At 52.2% G+C, this 21,785-nt stretch overlaps 1 protein-coding gene across 1 annotated transcript in view; it reads left to right on the top strand.

Annotated features, from left to right (window-relative positions):
* PRKAR1B (protein kinase cAMP-dependent type I regulatory subunit beta) overlaps window positions 1-20,372 on the top strand; it is a 146,711-nt gene extending 126,339 nt beyond the window's left edge. Inside the window, exons 10-11 of the mRNA XM_049905119.1 lie at window positions 17,704-17,785; window positions 18,475-20,372. Coding sequence (XP_049761076.1) covers window positions 17,704-17,785; window positions 18,475-18,647 — 255 coding nt within the window. The 3' untranslated portion in view covers window positions 18,648-20,372. The remainder of the gene's footprint in view (window positions 1-17,703; window positions 17,786-18,474) is intronic.
* The last annotated feature ends 1,413 nt before the right edge of the window (window positions 20,373-21,785 follow it).

Below are 21,785 nucleotides of genomic sequence, written 5' to 3'. Positions count from 1 at the left end.
TTCCCTCCCCTAGTCCCTAAGTAAGATCCCTGGTGGTGCAGTGGTTAAGCTCTTGACTGTTAACCAGAAGGTTGTCAGTGTGAACCCAGCAACTGCTCTGCAGGAGAAAGACATGGCATCTGCTTCCGTAAAGATTACAGCCTCGGAAATCCAGTAGGGGAGTTCAACTCTGTCCTACGGGGTTGCTATGAGTTGGAATCAGCTAAACTATTTGGGTTTGGTTTGGGTTTTAGTCCTTGAGTGTTGCAAACAGTTAAGCATTTGAGTGCTAACCAAAAGTCTGGAGGTTCAAATCTACCCAGAGATGCCTCAGAAGAAAGACCTGGCAATCTACTTCAGAAAAATCAGCCGTTGAAAACCCCCATAGAGCACAGTTTTACCCTGACACACATTGGGGTTACCACAAGTCAGGGTCAACTTGACAGCAGCTTTTTTGGGGGGTGGTGGAGCTGGCCTTAGAGACTTGCCTGGCTGAGAGAATGTGACAGAAATGGCATTGTGGGACTCCCAAGGCTAGGTCACAAGGAGTCTCGCAGCTGTTACCATTCCCTCTTGGAACCTGGTTGTTGGGAGGCTCCTTCTTGTAACCCACGTGACCTGGCAGAGTGTTCAGCTAACAACAACAGTGAGGTCCCAGCGTTACCCGCTGGCCATGTGAGTGTGCCATCTTGGATATCCAGCCCAGCTGAGTCTTCAGATGACAGCAGCTCCAGCTGCCATCTGTCTGTAACTGCATGAGAGATCCTAAGTGAGAACCGCCCAGCTGAGCCCAGCCAATTCCCAGAGCAGCAAACCACCCAGCTGAGTCTCCAGCCAACCCCCAGAGCTGTGAGATAATGGCACATTGTTGTTTGAACTCACTAATGTTTGGAGTGGGACACCCCTGTCATCAGTTATCACCACCAGTGGATGATTAAATATCGCCTCCTCGTGGCCTAGAAAAGAAAACAGTTAAAGGTAGCTCTGCTAACTGCTCTACCACCCGTATGAATAGTGTAATGCAGGTGGTCACCGACTTACGACAGGGTTCCTTTCCGACAACTCCATCGTAAGTCAGTTCTGATGTAAGTTGAATGCCTCATTATTTTTTTTTTTTTTTAGTTTTCATTATTATTGCCTTTTATTATCAGTATCTTTATAAAGGAGCCCTGGTGACACAGTGGTTAAGAACTTGGCTGCTAACCAAAAGGTCAGCAGTTCGAATCCACCAGCCACTCCTTGGAAACCCTATGGGGCAGTTCTGCTCTGTGGTATAGGGTCGCTATGAGTCGGAATCGACTCGACGGCAACTAGTTTGGTTTTTGGTTTTTATCTTTATGAATCCAATCTTTATTTGTCTTTGGGGCTGGCAGGAGATGATAACATCAGCAAATAACATGCTGCAACATTGTATGTAGTACATGTTACTAACGATAAGATGTACAAAAAACCCAGATGGTTGCAAGTGCAGTTTGTAAGCATAGGAATGGAAATATCTTTTGTTGCTATGGATTTTACATTCAGTCTGGGAAACTGGTGTTTTGGGGGAAATTCAGTTCGGAGAAGAGTTTGTATTAGCCTGTGTAGTGTCTTTTAAACACTTGAATTTGTTGTCAACATTTAAAAATCAGATCTCACATGAAAAATCTAGATCTTTTCCTTCTCTGTGAAAGTCTCATCAGCTGGCCACAGTGACCCAGCCTTCCTGCCTGGCCACAACCAGCTGGAGCTAAGAGGCAGCTGCCCCTTGGGGTATGAGAGTACTCCCCAGTTAGCCACAGACCCCACCCAGCCCTCTTACTTGGTATGGTCTCTGCAGGCACTTATAGGCATTAAGTTTGCAGCCTGAGTTTCCATGATCTTGAAGCTGAGGAAATGAGTAACTCTGGCTAATGCAGACAATTGTCTATTATTCCCTAGGGACCAAGGTCCCCTCCCAGATGGGCTCGAGGCCATTTGTAGAAAAACCATAAAAACGCACATGAAAACATAGGTTAGTGCACAGAAAAAGGCAGCTCACCCGTCACGGTTGCTCCCAGGAGTAGGGGGGAGAGCGTCACAGGGATCATCTGCCTAGTTAATCGTGATAACAGGAGTGAGAGCTTGTCTTGTGGCATGTGCTGTGGGGGCCCCTACTCCCGATCTTGGCTTATCTGGCCACACGCCTGCGAGGGAGGCTCTGTTCTCATTCCTCTCGACAGCGGGAGTGGATGCAGAGAAGCCTGGCCATCTGCCCAAGGACACGCACAGCTGGGGGCGGGTGAGGAGCTGCCCTCCACGCCCCGCTCCCTGCTGGCAGCAGTCCAGTGGGCATTCTGTGTGTGTGTGTGCATGGAACTCGGGGCCTCTCAGACTTCACACGCAGAGCAGCGTCGGGAATGTAAGCATTGCTTCTTACATTTTAAACCTTTCACCTCTCTGTTCCTCTCCCTCTGGGTGACCGTGGAGATTTGACCCCATTGTGGTTTTGTTGGTCATGGGGACCTGGACATTTCTGTGGCTCAGCTGTTAAAGGTCATATAAACAGTTCAGCATGATCATCTTTGAGAGCTTACCTAGTGTAACCACAAAACGTTCTCGTTCTCCCCCCACGGAAGGGTCACCTAGAGGCAGTATGCAGGGCTCCAGTCCCACCCCCAACCCCAGTGTTCCCAACGCCCCCTGCCCCAAGAGATGACCAAGGAAGGCTCTTCAGAGAGCAGTCCCATCATGGTCAGCATCACCAGCTTGTTGGGAGATTTCAGCCCTGTTGTAGGAACGTCCTCTCACCATTGACGACGTGTATGTGGGGGCGGGGGTCAGGGTGGAGGTGACAGATGAGAGAGAGGGTCTGGGCAAACTCACATAGACAGCTATTGTGTATGCCTCTGGGGTGTAACCGAACCCTCCGGGAAAGTATAGTTTTCACAATGTTGTAAAATGCATTTGAAGTGGTCTCCCTGGCAACTTGGGTTATTTCTCTTTTCCTCTGTGATCAGTCAAATTTGTAAGTCACAGTGGGACCCCTGGTTCACGAGACTCAGAGCCTCAGAATGAAATCCGACTAAGAGACTTTTGCAGTTTGGAGCTGGTTTTCCAGCACGGCCAGAGCAACTGCTGACCACAGCTACAGCAGACACGTAGTGTCCAGCCAGTCTGTCGGCCAGTGAGTCTCTCATGGCCAGCAAGTCCTGGCAGGTGCCGAGCTGGAACTCCCGCACAATACACACTCAGGTTCGTGGGACTAGCTACGTTTGAAGTTGCTGATGTCTCCCAGGCTCTTCCCTTTGGCTCGGGAATCTGACTGATGGTGGATGGTGGGCCTGGCTTCTGGGGAGAGCATCCAAGCAGAGAAGCCAGGCCTGCAGTTAACCTGGAGTCACATGTCAGCTGGAGAAGTCAGCCCAGAGTGCCTAGACTCCACTGGAGAGTCAGAGCTGGCTCTGCTCTTTCTAAGGCCAGTGGTCCTCCCCTTGCCCAGGGACACATGGTCGGTTAAATGCTGTAGAGGGGACATCCCAGAGACACTTTGGGTGGTTTGTGTTTTCATAAGAGAGGACCAGAGCAGTGTCTCTGTGGCAGGGGACTGAAGTGCAGCAATGGCCTTAAAAAAAAAAAAAAAAAAGGACTTTGCAAAACCTATTGGAACAGCAGACGCAACGGACAGACACTGTATGATCCCATTTACTTGCGATACCTAGAACAGGCAAACGTAGAGACAGACAGCAGATTAGAGGTTACCAGGGGCTGGGGAGAGGGGAGAGAAGGGGAGGTTAGTGCTTAAGGGGCACTGAGTTTCTGTTTGAGCTGATGGAAAAGTTTTGGAAATGGACAGTAGTGATGGTCGTACCCCGCGGTGAACGTAATTAATGCCACTGAGTTGTACACTTAAAACTGGTTATAATGGAAAAATTTTTGTTATATATTTTGCCACAGTAAAAAATTATATATATATATACAATATATATACACATGCACGTGTGTGTGTGTACATATATGTGTCCCTGGGTGGTGCAAATGGTTATTGTGTTCAGGTGCTGATGGAAAAGTTGGAGGTTCAGGTCCACCCAAAGGAGCCTCAGAAGAAAGGCCTGGCGATCTGCTTTAGAAAAATCAGCCGTTGAAAACGCTGTGGAGTGCAGTCCTGCTCAGGCACACGTGGGGGCGCTGTGACTCAGAGTCAGCTGGAGGACAACTGGTTTACATATACATATTTAGAAAACACTGGGGCCTGATGACAACTCAAGCAATTGCTGTTCATATTTCTCAAGGCCTTCTTTACTCCAAATGGCTTCTACTGGGAAGTCAAGTGCCTTTGCTCTCTCCTGGAGGCGACGCGAAGCTCCTCCACCCCATTAAAAAAGAAAAAAAAACTGTTGCCGTCAAGTCGATTCTGACTTATAGCAACCCTATAGGACAGGGTAGAACTGCCTGCATAGAGTTTCCAAGGAGCAGCTGGTGGATTTGAACTGCTGACCTTTTGGTTAGCAGTTCTTAACCACTACGCCACCAGGGCTCCATAGTTGCCAGCTTTCTGGCTTTCCCCAAACGGGCAGGCCCTGTGCAGGTGGACTGTTGGGCGCACACCTCTTGGGACCAGGCCGTTGGGCACGTCTCAGCCGGCTTGCTGTCAGGTCTGAGGCAGGGGTCTGGGGATCAGGCAGGGGGTGGCTGCACAGTCCTCACTGTTCTCTGGCCTGCATGATACATGGGACAGGGACAGCCCTTCATGCCTAGTGGATTCTCAGCCTTCACGTGGCTGCCATTTTTTATTTGCCCTTAAGTAAAGGTGGAGGGGATGTGCCTGGCCTCCTGTATCAAGCCCCTGTCCTTTCCCCTGTCCACTCCTGCCCTTGGTACAGCCGGTGCCGCTTGGTGCAGCTGCGCTGATCATGTTTACTTAGTTGTAACCGTGCTTCCTCAGGGTGATTTATAAGCCAAATCCTTTGGGAAGCTGCACCCAGGCTGGTCACAGACATGCTCCCCCTTGAGACCCCATTCCCTGGGAGCCAGAAGCAGAGTCCCCCACCCCTCCCATCAACCCATCCCCCGCCCCCACCATCCTGGGTAGATACCACCTTTCGGCTCAGATAACACTCTGCAAGCCTGGTTCAGACCTTGCTCCTCCCTGTGGGGCTGGCTTGGTCTCCTCAGGTGTGAAGCCTGGCAGGGCCCCCACACAGGTGTGGGGAACAGGCCTGAGGACACTCAGTGAGTCATTCGCACCTGCTGGCCTCTGGAGGCCAAACTCCACTGCTCCACTAGCCGTCCTTGAAGGCAGAGCCAGGCTCCAGGACCCCCGCCAACCTCAGTGGAGGCGCTTTTCCTCGTCTCTCCAGCTCTGGGTGCTCATGCCAGCCATCCCTGGAATTGCTGTGAGCTGCCAACGCCTAGTCCCGAGAGCTCTTGGGAAATCCCTTCCACAGACCAGAGCAGACAGCTCTTCTTGCCAGCGTGCTGATTTGTAAAGTTGGGTTCTGGCAGAAGACGGATGACATTAGTGGTTGATGGGATCTGGGTACCTGCATGGCCTGAGCTGCTGCTTCTGGGGGCTTCCACCTATCCCACAGCCTGGGGGTCTTGCTCTTGGGGCTGCTACAAAAGGCCTGGGCTCCAGCCCTCTGACTGAGTAGCTCTTGAGTTGGAACACAATCCTAGGGAGCCAGGAAGAAGATGGGCAGGAGTTGGCAGCCACAGCTGGCAGAACAGATGCTGGGCTTCCCACTTGTGGGGCGAGGCAGGATTTGGGGCCTGGCAAAGCAAGGACAGAATGTCCAAGGACCCACCAGTCCACGAGGCACAGGCTGCCCAGCTGTTATACAACCTCATCAGCATAGACCTCTGCAGGAAAACCCACAGAGGGGGATTTGGGCAGTGACTGGGGTCCCAGCGGCAGCTCGGGTTCCTCTGGCTGCATTCCTCCATGAGGGCCTCCTGGAGGGCCCCCCCCCGACCCCGCCTAGCCCCTGCCTTCCAGGCCACTTGAATTTCCTCCTCCCTGGGAACCTCCACCACGGGCTGGGGGCAGCTGGAGCCCTGAGAGCTAGCTACCCATAAAATTGAGGCAGGTTCCCATAATCCAGAGGGTAAAATTCCCCAGCCTGTTCCCACACTGCTGCCTCTCACAAGGCCGGACTGTGTTGCCTTGGAAACGCTGGATCAGGTTTATCTCCTCTCTTCGCAAATTAGTGTCGTGAAAGTCCACAACGTTGAAGTAACTGCAAAACAACGTGTTTCTGAGCCGCTGTTTTGCCTGGGAACTGTTCCCTGCCCACGATGGTGCCTGCTGCTCCTCAACCTGCCCCGAGGCTTGTTAACTGGGGGGGTGGTAGGATGTTCAAAAGTTACATGTCACTTTCGGAAACTTCTAGGAAGGATAAGAGTGAAGAACAAGGCTGAGAAGACACCAGTGCATACACCTACTGTGGGCCTGGCACTGTGCTGGACACTGGGGCTGGGTATAAAAATACTGCTGGGGTGGGAATAGAATTTCAAATTCTCATGGAAACCAGACTTTCTGGAGCCATTAGGCTGAGTGAACGGCCAAAACTATTGCCCTGAGATAAACTTTAAACCTTAAATTAAAAATACCCCCTGAAGTGTTCTTTCAACCAAACAACAGTTTAGCTTCATTACTAAAGAACGTTTGCCTTGAGCTTTGTGCTCGTTTAAAGAACCATCCATTTGGGATCAACCTGACAATAGCAATTTGAAAGGTTAGCTAGGAAACATAGAGGGCAGTGAGCTTATGTTAATGGAAGAGAAACAAGTCATAGAAGGAAGGTGAGAATGGTTGCACAACTTGAAGAATATAATCAATGTCACTGAACTGTGCATGTAGGGTTTGATGAGTTGGTGTATATTCTGCTGTGTATATTCTCAACAACAACAAAAAATAAAATTAAAAGAACATACTGCTGGGGTGGAAGGGGTTCCTCATGTTATATTTATGTCTTTGAAATATTTTTTATTTCTTTCTTCTGCTCCTTTTTCTACTTTTATTGTCACTCTTTTCCTACGTTTCATTCTTTTTGGGTCACAGCTCCTCCTTCCTGGAGGTTCAGTTGTGTTTCCTTCTGTCCTGGGACACTTTGGCTCCCATTAGTCTTCCTAGACCTGAAGTGGGAGAGCCCTGCAGGGTGCCCAGTGCTAGGCTGCACAGTACCTGTTGGGAAGCACTGTGGTTGGTCAGTGTGTTTGAATAGAGCCAGGAAGTCACACCAAGTCAAGGTCTTCATCCCCACTGCAATATTTATTGTAATTTCTCCATAGCTGGTGCAAATACCTACTCATGACTAAGGGTAAGTCTAAGTCCAGTACTGACTGATAGAGGAGTAGTATCTGGAAGAGAGCAGTGTTGGTCTAGTGGTCCTAGCAGATCCCGAAGCCTAACCCTAACTGTGCTTTTACCATGACCCTAACCAAACACTAAGAGTAAGACTAATCTTAACCCTAAGAATAAGCCTAAAACTAAGCCTAACACTACCCTTACCATGACCCGAAATGTAACCTAACCCTAAGCCTAACAATAAGCCTAACCCTAACCCTAACGCAACACTAACCCTACCCTAACCCTATTCTAATTTGACTCTAACACTATCTCTAATCCTAATCCTACCCTAACCATAGCTCTAACCCTAATCCAAGCCCCAGCCCCAGCCTCAACCCTACCCTGACCCCAGCCCCAAACCCAACCTCAACTTTACCCTAATCCCAGTTCCAATCCCAGCCCCAACCCTACCCTAACTCCAGCCCCAGTTCCAGTCCCAACCCTACTCTAATCCTAATCCTAATCCCAGCCCCAACCCTATGCTGACCCTAGCCACAATTCCAGTCCCAACCCTACCCTAACCCTAAACCTAACCCCAGCACCAGTCCCAGCCCCAACCCTATCCTAACCATAACCCTAACCCCAGCCCCAGCCCTCCCCAACCCTAACCTCAACCCCAACCCCAGCTCTAATCCCAGCCCCAACCCTACTCTAACCCTAACCCCAGCCCCAGCCCCAGCCCCAGCCCCAGCCCCAGCCCTACTCCCAGCCCTTCTGGACTAAACTGGAATCACTGTGCTAGGAGCAGCACTCTGCATTCAGCCGTCAGCACTCAGACCTCTCCAAGGGTGATTTTTACAGGCTGGGGACCTCCCCCGGTCTCCTCTCTGGGCTGGGCTGTGGTTTTGGTGGGTGTCCTCAGTGTGCAGCACCGTGGCTGATCCACGTTGGCGAGGGTTTACTGGCTTGTTGGCCTGAGTTTCTCTTGAAGAGCCATGTCAGGGTTCCTGGAACCTTTGAGTTTACCCAAGTCCATCCGCCCACTTGGTGCTTGAATGCCTCCTCAACACTTTGCTAGTGGGTCCCCTTCTCCCACCTGGGGCTCCCCCCAGGGTGGGCACTCATGTCCAGACCTTCCCAGCCTGGACCTGGTGACTTGGATGGATTCGATCCACTGAGACTGACTCAGATTGGCCTGGCTCTCTGTGTCCGCCCTAAGCCCACCTCCTTCCCCAGCAGGTGGAACTTGGCCAGCCTCAGAGATAACTCTGGGAGCAGCAGGCAGGTTTGGGAGCAGGAGGGAGTCTCCCAGCACCTCCCAGCCAAGCTTGGCATCTGATCACCCAAAAGAGAGACACTTTTTTTTTTTTAAGCCAATTTCCCAAGTGAGCACGGTGCCTCCTGCTTTGCCTTTAAATGAAGCACACTTCCGTACGAGTCAGGTTATGCTCACAAGTGTCCTGAAGTAGCTCTTGAGAACATCGGCTGCAGAAGTCAGCTTGCTGGGGACCTGAGCAGGCCTGGACGCCAGGGCCTCTGCATTTCAAGACAAGGCCTTTAAAAAAAAAATTATAAATTAAAAACAACTATACGATTAAACAGGAGCCCTGGTGGCGCAGTGGTTAAAGCGATCGACTGCTAACCAAAAGGTTGGCGGTTTGAAACCAACAGCAGCAACTCGGGGGAAAGATGTGGCAGTCTGCTTCCGTAGAGTTTTACAGCCTTGGAAACCCTATGGGGTCGCTGTGAGTCGGAATCAACTCGACAGCAGTGGGCTTGGTTTGGTTTATACTATTAAAACCTTGCTGGTTGTTGCCGAGACTGGTGGCACAGAGATGTCTCAAGAGAAGGTGAATAATACTCCCCACTCGTGAAGATTACAGCCTAGGAAACTCTATGGGCACGTCTACCCTGTCACACGGAGTCACCATGAGTCGGAACCAACTGAACAGCACCTAACGATAGTTTGCGTGTGTTCCTTTGACAAGTGCCTTTGCCTTGATATTTTCTTTATGATTTTCTCTTTTGTTAATGTAAGAAGCATTATAAAAAATTACCTTGCCCCCCAAAAAGTGTTAGAAAGCATTGTCTCTTCAACCCCCCTGAGCTCCCCCTCCCCAAAGAAGCCAAACAAAACAGCCTTGCTGTGCGTCTTGTCTCCAGACGTTCCTGGATCTTGTTTCCCCCTCAGACCTTCTCACAGCCCATGGGCAGGCGTTCCCAGACGGACAGATGTGGAATGTGGCCGTAGACTCCAAGGCCGTGGATTATCCCAATTGAGAGTCCTGGCACCGGCATGAGCAGCGTTAAGCACTGCGCGGAGACGGTGGCCCTTGGGACGGATGTTTTGGCCCCGAAAATCCTGACAGATGCGCCAGTCTGAACAAATCAATCTTTGGTGGTGCCAAACCACCCCACTGGCCATCCACCAACCAGGACTGGGCTGTCCCAAGGAAGGCAGGAGGGCTTGGTAACCAGTGGTGACAGATGGCTTGTGTATTTCCCGTGGCTTGGGGAGGAGAGCCCCTCCTTTCTCCCCTCCCCTCCCAGGCGTGTGATGCGAGTATGATGGGTCCTGGGCTCTCTGGAAAAGCCTCCTTCTGGAAGGCGTACCCCCTGTCAGCTGGGCTCCAGGTATTAAACAATGGGCCCAGGCAGGAAGTTGACCTCCTGCGTTCTAAATTTGGCGGCATGTGGCTCTCTGATTCAGTCTCACAGCTGTGGCTGCCCCTCTCTGGCTTGACGGATTGACTCCCGATATGGAAGGCTTCCCGAGGAGTCACTATCCTTGCGAGTGGGGCATGAGGTCACCAGAACCTTGAGTCCCCTGGTCCTTAGCTGGGTGATTCAGCCACACTACCCAGGACAAGGGCAGGAGAGAGCTGAGCACAAGGAGGCCTGGCTGAGGGACACTGGAAAACTCAGGGGGTCTGTGGCCCTCTTATGAGGGTCCTGGGCAGAGACTGTTTGGATCTAAGGATCATGTGGGGGGCCCAGCAGGGTACCTCCTGATGAGTACCTGCTTTGTAAGACACGCAGAGCATTGGGAGGCAAGGCAGAGGGCTGCCGTTTGGGATTTCAGGTGGTCAAGCTTTTGTCTTATTCTGCTAATGAATGTGGTGGTTATGATGATGATGATGGTGGTGATAGTGGTGAGAGTGATGGTGATGGTGATGATGACAATGGTGGTGATGGTGATAATGAGGATTGTGGTGATGATGATGGTGGTAACGGAAACGATGCTAATGATGGGAATGATGGTGATGATGGTAATGGTGACGTTGATGGTGATGATGGCTATGGTGGTGATGATGCTGGTAATGGTGGTGATGATGGTGATAATGGTTACGATGCTAATGATGAGAATGATGGTGATGATGGTAATGATGACGGATGATGATAATGGTGGTGACAGATGATGATGTTGGGGACAGTAATGATGATGATAGTGATGGTGGTAATGGTGGTGATGGCGGTGATGATGATGATGGTAATGATGGTGCTGATGGTGATGGTGGTGATGTGTGCTGCAGAGTCAGTTCCGACTCACAGTGACCCTATGGGCCAGAGTAGAACTGCCCCATAGGGTTTCCAAGGCTGTAATCTTCACAGAAGCAGATCGCCGTATCTCTCTCCCTCGGAGCCACTGGTGAATTCGAACCACCAACCTTTTGGTTAGCAGCCCAGCACTTAACCACTGCGCCACCAGGGCTCCCGATGATGGTGATAGCTCAGTTACTGAGGTCTGCCTATGTGCCTAGCATTTACATCTTTAACTCATTTAGTCTTTCCAAGTCTCTGAGGTACTGACTGTTACTATCCCAGTTTTACAGATGAGCAAACAGGCACTGAGAGGGAAATACCAGGAGTCCAGACCATGCCACCCCTGTAATAATCACAAGTGTTATGTAGTTTTAGAGCCCTCGCCAGTGAGTCTCCATAGGGCATGATGAAACCAGGATAATTATTTTACTTTACAGTGGGGAAACAGACTCAGAAAGGTAACTCATCCAGGACCACAGTGGAGCCAGGGTTAAATCCCAGCCTCCCAACTCAGGTAGAAACTCCAGGTCCTGCGGTGGCCTCACTGCCCAAATGAACGTGGGGATTATTCCACAGGCTCCCAGGGAATGGCCCATTCACCTTATTGCCCTGCTCAAGTCCTTCAGAAACTCCCCACGACGACTAGACTACTTGTAAATAGCGATCCAGGTGAAATAAAAAGCAATTAATTTGCTGGCCACGAGAGGCTCCTGTAACCTCTGTTTGGCCTCTCTGGCCAGAGGCGGCTGCTCGTGGCCGTCTTCAATGTATTTATGTTCTTCTCCAGACACAGGCAGAAGGAGGGTAACATCAGAGAAGCTGAATGGCCCAACATGGCCTCGGGGACCTGGGGGCTGGGAATAGCATACCCCAACCCTGAAGGGGAATGGGGGCAATATACCCCAACTCTGAAGGAGGATGGGGATGTGTACCCCAAATCTGAAGGGGAGGCGGGTAGTGAACCTCAACTCTGAAGGGGAATAGGGGCAGTATACCCCAACTCTGAAGGGAAACAAGCACAGTGTACCCCAACTTAAAGGGGAATGGGGCAGTGTACCCCAAATCTGGAGGGAAATGGGAGGAGTTCACCCCAACTCTCAAGAGCACGGGTGCAGTGGTTTTTTGGTGGAACCATTACTTCTGTTTCCAAAAAGTTCTTGTTACCCCAAACAGAAGCCGTTAAGCAACAACTCCCCATTCCCCGTCCCCAGCCCGGGGTAACCTCTGATAGACTTTCTGTCTCTATGCATCCGCCTGGTCTAGAGATTGCATATAAGTGGCAGCAGACAGCATCTGCCCTTTTGTGTCTGGCGTCTTTCACTCAGCATGATGTTTTCAAGGTTCATCCATGTTGTAGCATGGATCAAGACTTCATTTCTCTTTATAGCTAAGGGACGTTCCGTTGCGTGGGTGGACCACATTGTGTGGATCCATCACCTGCTGATGGACGCTTGGGTTGTGTCCACCTTTTGGCTGTTGTCAATAATGGGCAGCAGCATTTTGAACCAGGCCACGTTGCCTTGGGTTGCTTTGTGGGAGGCTCTGTTTGACTTTTATTTTTAGTTTTGTAACAGCTGTATTGAGGTAGAGTTGATATATGATAATCTGCACATATTTAAAATGTATAACTGTATACGTTTCAACAAATGTGTACACCTGTGAAAATAGTACCATAACGAATCTCTATTTGTAACTAAGCACGTTTATGGCGGTGGGACCATTATGAAGTAATAGACGCTCATTGTGAAACGTGCAGAAATGCACAAAGAATAAACAGAGGGCACCGTCATTCCACCATCCAGAGAGCCGCTGGTTCCTGCAGGCACTTCTGAGGGCAGATGGCAGCAGGAGCGGGCCTACCTGACACCCCTCTTCCGAGACTCGGCTGTGCCCGCTTGCCCCTGTGTTTGGTAGGTCATCCATTTCCCGTCCACTTTCATGTCGAGTGACAGACATTTCCTGGCTTCAGAGAACACGGAGATAATAACTAGGTTTGCAGAAAGGAAGAATTCTGAAAATGCAGGCTTTTTGTTAGTTTTTTTTTTTTTTTTCCTTCCTGATTTTTATTGCCCTGTGCTGGTGTGCAGGCAGGAGGGGCCATCCCGGCGCTGACCCTTGCCCCAGGCTGGTGCAGACAGGCCCACCTGAAGCTGGGCACCGGACCCACGTTAGCGCTGCTGTTTTCCCACAGAAGCTACGGAGTCGTGCCTCAGCCGAGGCCCCAGCTGGGTGGATGATTCACTAGAAGTTGGCACGAAAACCAGCCTGTGCCCGGTCACCGACCGAGTGTGTTTTTGCAGTTGTTACAGGACAGTTTGTAGCCTGGGAGTGTGTGACTTTTACGTGCACACTACTCCCGGCTGCTGTGAGCAGGGAGGCAGAGCGGAGAAATGTTTCCGGATAAATGGCTCGGATACCTTAAAACAAACAAGCGAAAATGCACCGGTCCCCGAAGCATTGGCACACATGCTTAGCTGAGGAGCTCACAGATAAATCACCTGTGGTAGGGAGTGGAACATCAACTTGGACGGAGGGAAGTTCAGTGAAGGTCTTGAAATTGTTTCCACTGGGAGAAAGCAGTTTTTATGGCAATGATGGCTTTCATAAAATTTTTTTTTATTGTGGTAAAACATCCATAACACGAGATATGGCATTTTGTCCACTTTTAAGCACACAGTTCTTCACCATGTCACGCAACCATCGCCACTGTTTCCAGTTTTTTCATGACCCCAAACAGAAAGTCTGTACCCCCTAAGCAGTACTTCCCCTTTCCCCCTCCCTCCCCCAGCCCCTGGTAACCTCTAATAAACTTTCTGTCTGTATGCATTGGCCTATTCTAGATGTTTCCTATAAGTGGGATCATACAATGTTTGTCCTTTTGGGTCTGTTTCACTCAGCATGTTGTTTCCAAGGTTCATCTGTGTCATAGCATACATCAGAATTTCATTGCTCTTTATGGCTGAATAGAACTCTCTTGAGCAGTTGAACCACACTGTGTTTATCCATTATCTGTTGATGGACGCTTGGGTTGTGTCCACCTTTTGGCTATTGTGAATAGTGCTGCTCTGAACACTGGTGAACACGAATCTGTTTGAGCCTCTGCTTTCAGTTCTTTTGAGCGTATGCCTAGGAGTGGAATTGCTGGGGCAATGACTTTTGTTTAGTTTTGTTTTGTTTTAACTTTTCAAAATGTATCCATGAGGCTCAATTTTTCAAAAGGGATCAACTTTTCAATTTTTTATTTGATTTTGTAGAAACTAAAAAAAAAAAATTATGTAAGGAAATCAGGTCATTTTTAACCCTACCTTGCTAGAGACAGCTTCTGCTCACATCTTGTTTTGTGTCCTTCCAGGCTGTCATCTATGGTCTGTGACCTGATTTATTTTTAGAGATGAGTTGGAAATCAATAAGTGAGAAATTTGGGGGATATGATCTAGAGTTTTGGAAACTGTTTTTCAGCCTGAAACTCCAGACTCATAAACTTCCTGAGAATGTCTGCGCAGCTGCCAGGGTAGTCTGGGAGCTCTATGTGCATGAGAGAATGATTTCCAGGCCATGTCAGTGGTCAGAGGGATGTTGGTGGACTTGGAGTTGGCATGGCCCTGGGAAGCCAAGAGTACATGGTGGTCATGCCCGTTGTCCATATGGCATGGACACTTTGCTCTGCTAGTGTGGAGTCTGTCTGTCCCTCTGTTGTTGCTCTTTTCTCCCACTGCCCTCTTGTTCCCATCTGCAGACGGACAATTTGTGGATGTATGAGAGACAGAGCTGCCACTGCACAGGGACTGTCACTGCCCTGCCTTGCTGTCCACTCTGGGTAGTACGTTAGTTGGGTTAAGAGATCAAGCTGCTGTAACAAGCATCCCCCAGCCCTGAGGCCTAGAGAACAAAGAATTTTCCTCTAGAAATGATGTCAGAGGGGCGTCTTAGTGTCCTGGCATTGCTGTAACAAAATACCACAAAGTGGTGGCTTTAAAGAACAGAAATTTATGGTCTCACAGTTTTGGAGGGTGGGAGTCCAAGTCAGGGTGTCAGTTGTGTTGATTCCTTCTGAGACTCTGGGGGAGAATCTGCTCCATGCCTCTCTCCCAGCTTCTTGTGGCTTCCGGCAATCCTTGGCATTCCTCTGTTGCTTGTCAATGCATCTTCACACGGCGTCTTCCCCCTGTGTAACCCTGTTTGCCTGTCTGGTCTCCCCTTTTATAAGGCACCACTCAGAAGGGATTATGACCCACCTTGCTCTGTTATGACCTTGTTAAATTGAAAGAAAAACCCTATTTCCAAACAAGTTCATGTTCACAGGTACAGAGGTTAGGATTTCAACATTATCTTTTTAGGGACACAATTCGGCCCCCAAGAGTGAGTATTCTGGGTTGGTGGGTGGCTCTGTTCCACGTGACCCTTTCATCTTGTGGCTCTACCATACCTCAGGGTCTTGTAGACTGTCAAGTGGCTGGGCTGGGCTGGCACCACTTGGGTGGGGTGGGGAAGGGAGCAGGGCCCATTGGGGAAGGCTTGGTCACATGACCACACCTGTCCACAAGGGAGGCCTGGGTATGTGTCACACGTTGAATAATGAAAAAAGAGGACAGAAGAAGTATTGATGTGTTTGAACTGTGGTGTTAAAGAATGTTGGCTGTACTGTGGAGTGCCAGAAGAACAGACAAACCAGTCTTAGAAGAAATACAGCTAGACTGCTCCTTAGAAGAGAGGATGATGGGACTTCAGCTTGTTTACTTTGGACACATCATCAGGAAAGACCGATCACTAAAAAAAACAGCATTGTGGTTGGTAAAATGGAAGGTCAGCAAAAATGAGGGAAACCCTCAATGAGATGAATTGACACAGTAGCCACAACAGTGGATTTAAACATACCAAAGATCATGAAGATGGTGCAGGACCGGGCAACATTTTGTTCTGTGCAATTCCATCTCACCAAGCATCTCCTTGCCCCCGATGGCCCTCTACTTCACCAAACATGTTGTACTCCTCCAGCAATTGATCCCTCCTGATGACGTGTCCAAAGTAAGCAAGTTGGACAATGTTCTGTTTTGATCCATAGGGTTTTCATTGGCTAATTTTCAGAACTACATCACCAGGCCTTTCTTCCTAGTCTCAGTCTGGAAGCTCTGCTGAAACCTGTCCACCATGGGTGACTCTGCTGGTATTTGAAATACTGGTGGCCAAGCTTCCAGCATCACAGCAACACTAAACCACCACAGTATGAGAAACTGATAGGTGGGGGCTGGGACTGTGAAGAAGAGACTTTTAGTTTCCTGCCTGGGGTGATAAAAGGGTAGACTGACCGGATTGGAAAAGGGAAGTCGTTACATGTGGGAATGAAAGGCATGCATGTTATATACTTGACAAGTAAGAAGGTGCAAGTGTAAGGGCCATTAGGTCCATGCAGTCGGGCCTCAAAACAAATCATAACCCCGTAGGAGCACTTGTGTACCGAAGGCTGGCTCGGCTCCTGACCCCGTGGTGAACCCCCGGGGACTTTTTTGTTTAGATTCTCATAACAGCAGCAATTTAAAGGAGAGGAAAGTATCCCTAGGCTCAGTGGCTTTGGGGCCTGAGGCTGCAGGCTCCTGGCAGGCTAAGGCTCCTTGTCCTACCCCTGTGCAGCGGTGGTGGCACTTGGATCGGAGAGACAGCTTCTGCTGCACGGCCAAGCCATCCATCAGCGCAGGTTCATAAACACGTACAGGCCCAGAGCCAGCGGCCCAGCGGGGCCAGGACAGGTCCAGTTCCCCAGGGCTGCCTGGGGGACCCAGTGCAGTGGGCACGGAGAGTCTTCTGATAGTCGGGGGAGTTACATATTAACCCAGTGCTGGCTAGTCGGGTGAGCTGGGCGAACCAAGCCCACCCTGGAATTAAGTGTTGGTGTGCCCTGTGAGTGGCTCTGAAGGGGAGTGGGGGTGTGTGTGCAGGGGGAGGCTCGGCGGCTGTCCTGGCACGGCTGTCTCAGGGGCAGCCCTGGGCACAGGGTACCAGGCCCCCATTCGTAGATGGGGGTTCAGAGCATGGCACCCCACAGCCCCCCACCCCACTCTCCATGACATCCCATGGCCCTCTGACACCTGTGACCCCCCACTCTCTCCATGACACCCCACAGCCCCCGACACCCAGGGCCCCCTTGTGGGACAAGTAGAGTATGGGGGACATTTCTACCGCCCCAACAGGAGAGAGGATGTGTCCCTGGCTGACTCTTTAATGTGTAATGTATTCCACAGGCAGCGGGGGCTCCCAGCCTTGGTGTTAGTGTGTTAATCATTGAGCCAGGCTGTCCGCTTCTGCCCCTTCCCAGGGTCCCTGTTTGGAGGGGGGAGCTGTGACTCTGAGTACATGTCCTCGAAGCCCTGAGCCCCTGGGTGGCTGGGCGCCGTCCAGTCCTTGAGAGGGAATTCAAGGTCAGCACGAAGCTGTACCACCCAGGGGTACATGCAGACCCCAGGGAGGGGCACGTCCAGGGCACCTGGGAAAGGGGTGCAGGTAAATGCCCCGAGTGGGCATGCATGTGGACCCTGGGAAGGGGCGTAGGTGAACCCCTAGGAAAGGGCATAGGTGAACCACTGGGAAGGGGCATAGGTGAACCCCAGGGAAGGGGTATAGGTGAACCCCAGGAAAGGGGTGTGGGGGACCCCTGGGAAGGCATGCATCCAGGGCACCCCAGGCATCTCCCTGCCCTGGGGCTGCACACTGGGTTCCTCCGCACCTCTCGTGACCAGCATCCACATCTCTGCAACGATGGGGACAGGGCCACCTCTACCCCAGGACCCCACAGGTGTGTCCGAGGAGAATTCGATCCGGTGGCGTGGTGGGTAGAGTTACTGCAGATGAAGGGCCAGCTGGTGGAGGAGCCGTGTGACCCCTTGAGGGTCCCTCCACTCTGCCTGGTGGATTCTCACCTTCCCCTCTCATCTCCACAGGGCACAGCGTCCGTTCTCCAGCGCCGGTCCCCCAACGAGGAGTATGTGGAGGTGGGGCGGCTTGGGCCCTCTGACTACTTTGGTGAGTGGGCGTATTTCTGGAAGACGCACCTGAATCTTAGATCTGATTCTGTGCACCCCTTCCCCATGCACTTCTTGGCCCCGGGGGCTGTCCTGAGATGGAAGCCCCAGGGACAAGGCCTCCAGGGTCCAGGGCCATGCAGAAGGAGAGGCCAAGCCCTAATGAGGCTGCCACAGAGGCCTCAGCCACTTGGAGATTTCGCCCCTCCACATGTTTAGATTGCTGCGATGCACCTGGCCTGGGCACCCCACAATGACCGGTCACCAGAGACAGGGTGTAATCTGGAGTGCAGCAGCTTCCTGCTGCGGAGGGCAGGTCCCTGGGGGAGAAACGCCACCACCCCATTCTCATGGCATGAGGATCAGGGTAGAACCCCGAAGTGTCCACTGCAGTCAGGGTACTGGACAGAGCCCAGGACCCCAGTCAAATCTAAATGTCAGATAAACAATGAAGTTTAAGTATATCCCAAATAGTGCATGGGCTATACTTACACTAAAAAAAAGGATCTATTGTTTATCTGGATTCGAATTTGACTGGGCATCATTCTGGGGTTGTCTTTTCTCCTTCCATAAATCTGGCCACCCCACCTACATGGACCCTTGAAGGGGAATAACATCCAGAGCACCCACGTTATGTATTTGCCTGGCCCTGTGCTTGGCCAGGCCGCTGACCGCCGCTTCTCCCCTCAGGCGAGATCGCGCTGCTGCTGAACCGGCCACGTGCGGCCACCGTGGTGGCCCGGGGGCCCCTCAAGTGCGTGAAGCTGGACCGGCCACGCTTCGAGCGCGTGCTGGGGCCCTGCTCCGAGATCCTCAAGAGGAACATCCAGCGTTACAACAGCTTCATCTCCCTCACTGTCTGAGCCCGACGTGGCCAGCCCGCTCCCCAGCTGTCGTGTGGTGGCCGTGACGTGTCTGCTGTGTCCGCGAGGGAGGGCGTGGTGGGCCGGGGGCATGGTGGGCCGGGGGACTGGCCTCCTGGTGGCAGGGGTTGTGCCCTCCCCCGGACTCACCTTTTGGAATAAAGTAATCTGCCTTGTGCAATTCAGAGACGCAAGGTGGGCAGACCAGGTTTGCCCAGGGCCCCAGCAAGTGGTGGCCTTTCTTCCCCACCCACCCTGCTCCTCATCATCATTGCTTCTCTGTCTCATCTCAGAGATCCCCAGTCCCCTCGGTCTCCTAGTGGGGCCCTCTCAGAGGAGGAGGATGGCCGAATTGGCACTGACCCTTGTCTGATTGGGTTTGCCAGCCCCCTGGCTGTCTCGAGGAAGATGAGGGTGGCCACGGCTGCTCTTGGAGTTCCTCTCTCCAGAGCTGGTTAGCACAGTGTCCCTCTGCCCCTGGCCTGCTTCTAAGGCTCCGTGATGCCCATATATCCCAAGCCACATGTCCAACATGGCACAGAGTATGTCCGGGGGAGGGGGTGCTGTCTGCAATGAGAAGCTCAGGCTCAGAGCAAAGAATTGAGGTTGAAGGCAGGGGGTTCAAGGATCCCCTCCCAAATACACACCCTGCTCCTTGATCCTACCCGTCAAAGGGAGACCCTCTGGGTTGTTTAGTTCAATGTCCTCTCTGACTGGCTAGGGAGGGGGTGAGCCTCCAGAATCAGGGTGCTGATGGAGGGGCCTGGCTGTTCCCGTTGCAGCAATACCCCCACAGATAGCTCGCCTGCACAGAGCATTGAAAGGTGTTCGCACGATTTCGAGGGGCTTGCCCTCACCTTTCACCTATCTTAAGGCAGGTTGGGACCACTGACCAGCTGGCCCATGGCCCCCTCACTGGGTCGAGATGCTTCAAGGGTGATGGAAGCGTGTCTGAGCTTGGGACTCTCCAAGCCCAGTAGACCCTGTTCTAGATCGGCCTTCCCTTGGAGTCAGAGGGAGGTTTGGGTCCACTTATCCCCAAAGGAGCTTCTTGGGGGATCTTGCGAGGGTGAGGAGGGGTTTCCAAAGTAGATCCTGGGTTAGGTTGTAAGAACCAGAGCCCCCTCTCCCGCATTCCCTGCAGATACGCCCACGCTGGGGTATCAGCCCTGCTCCTTAGGGGCCACATGCAGCCGTTACACAAGCTCCCATCCTCATTGTCAAACCAGCCTGGACCCCAGACATGAAACTGTTGACCAAGTGAATTCTCTCAATCTATCTACAATCCAATAATAGTGCAAGGTAGATGGGCCTGGAGGGGCTCAGGCAAGTGCAGGGAGCTTCATAGAAGCTTCAGGAAGCCCAAAATCCAAACAAGATTATGCGATTGGCCCAATTTCACTGCTGCCTCTTCAGAGGTGGCTGTCTTCGTCTGAGGGTTTGTCCTTGTCCGAGGGAGGGCTGTCTTCATCTGAGGGGGCTGTCCTCACCAGAGAGGGGTGTGCCTTTGTCCGAGGATCTGTCTTCGTCCAGGGGGTGTGTTGCAAACACCTTCACTGGCCGTCACAAATCACATGTCACTCTGGCCCGTGCCCTGGACCTGTCGCCCTCCCCAGCCCTGGCACCGTAGGTGGCCTGCCTCTGTGGGTGTTGCCGTGCAGTGTAAGTGCCGCCCTGTCCCGTGTGCTCCCCGGATGCTGCATGTCCCATTAAATGTGCAATGAACAAGCGTCTCCGACTGGGCAGCTTTTGTCTGAACTCTGATCCGAGAGAGTGGTGTGTTCTTGTTTACACTTGGCCTCCCCAGCCCCCACAACCCCATCATTGTGTCGTTGCCAAGTGCACTGAGGGTCCCAGGTCCTGGGTGGCTTTGGGTCTGTGAAGCGTTGGGGCCGCCTGGAAGGGAAATAACACTCTTGCCCACTCAGTGACCAGGCCTCGATGGCACTGGGGGGCGGGAAGGGGGAGGTAAAGGTGGGAATGCACATGGGTTTCCTAGCTTTTGTTGGTGTTCCTGGGGAAGGGCCTCTACCTGATGTCCAGGCCCCTCCATGCATCTCCCAGGAGGCTGCCTTCCCCAAGTCGAGGCCTATGGGCTGATGTGACCAGCCAACGGTGGCCTCCGAGTCATCTAGAGGAGACTCTGTGCCTGATATCCGGGATCCCAAAACAGAGGATGTCCCTGACCCTGGCCTCCAGGGCAGGCAGTAGGTCTCAGACAAACGCCCCAGCCAGCGTGGCCGCCGGGGCTGGGCCTTGCAGTGGGGCTGGGAGAGACCCCAGAGACAGAGGCAGCCGACCAGCCCATCCCAGGCAGAGCCAGGCTTCTTCAGAATGCTGAGGCTACCCCAGGAGATGGGAATACCAACTCCTGGGAGGACAGTCTGCCCCTACTCCGGCCCAGGTGGAGCCACAGACAGGTTTCAGCAGAGCTTCCAGACTAAGATGGAAGAAAGGCCTAGCAATTGACTTCCAAAAATCAGCCAATGAAAACCGTGCGGGTCACGATGGTCAGATCCGCAAACCGTCATGGGGACCGAGCGGGACTAGGCAGCGTTTCGTTCTCTTGTGCTTGGGGTCACCACGAGTTGGGGGCGATTCCACAGTAAGCAACACCACAGAGAGGGTGTAGAGGCAGGGAGACCAGTAAGGAAGCTCCTACAGTCTCCCCAGCATGAGATGGCGCCTCAGTCAAGGGTGGGGCAGAGAGTGGGGTGGGGTAGAGGGTGGGGATGGGATCCCTGGCCTTAAGGATCTTCGTTCCCACCTGGGCCTAAGCACTGCCCCTTCCCTGCCCAGGCCCCTCCTCTCCAGGCCCTGTGGGCACCCTTCAGCCCTGCTCCCCCTCACACACACACACACCCAGAGAGGAGTCCTGAATGCCGGGTTCAAGTTTCCTCACCGCTTGCTGTGTGGACTCAGGCAAACTCTTTGATGTCTCTGGGCCCCCCTCCCTCTCTACAATACCCGTCCAGAAATATATCTGGAGGGTACAAAGCCCCCTCTCTTACCTGGGGTGGGGTCGGGTGGGGCTGATGAGGACAGGCTGGGGGAGGTGCAGGGGAGCACATTGCAGCTCCTCCTAACCCTGGACACACCTGAATGCAGCTGCCCTCTGACCAGGTATGGGGGCACATT

Source organism: Elephas maximus, chromosome 12 (assembly GCF_024166365.1).
Source record: "Elephas maximus indicus isolate mEleMax1 chromosome 12, mEleMax1 primary haplotype, whole genome shotgun sequence".
Taxonomy (NCBI): Eukaryota; Metazoa; Chordata; class Mammalia; order Proboscidea; family Elephantidae; genus Elephas; species Elephas maximus.
This window is presented reverse-complemented; position numbering and strand designations above follow the sequence as displayed.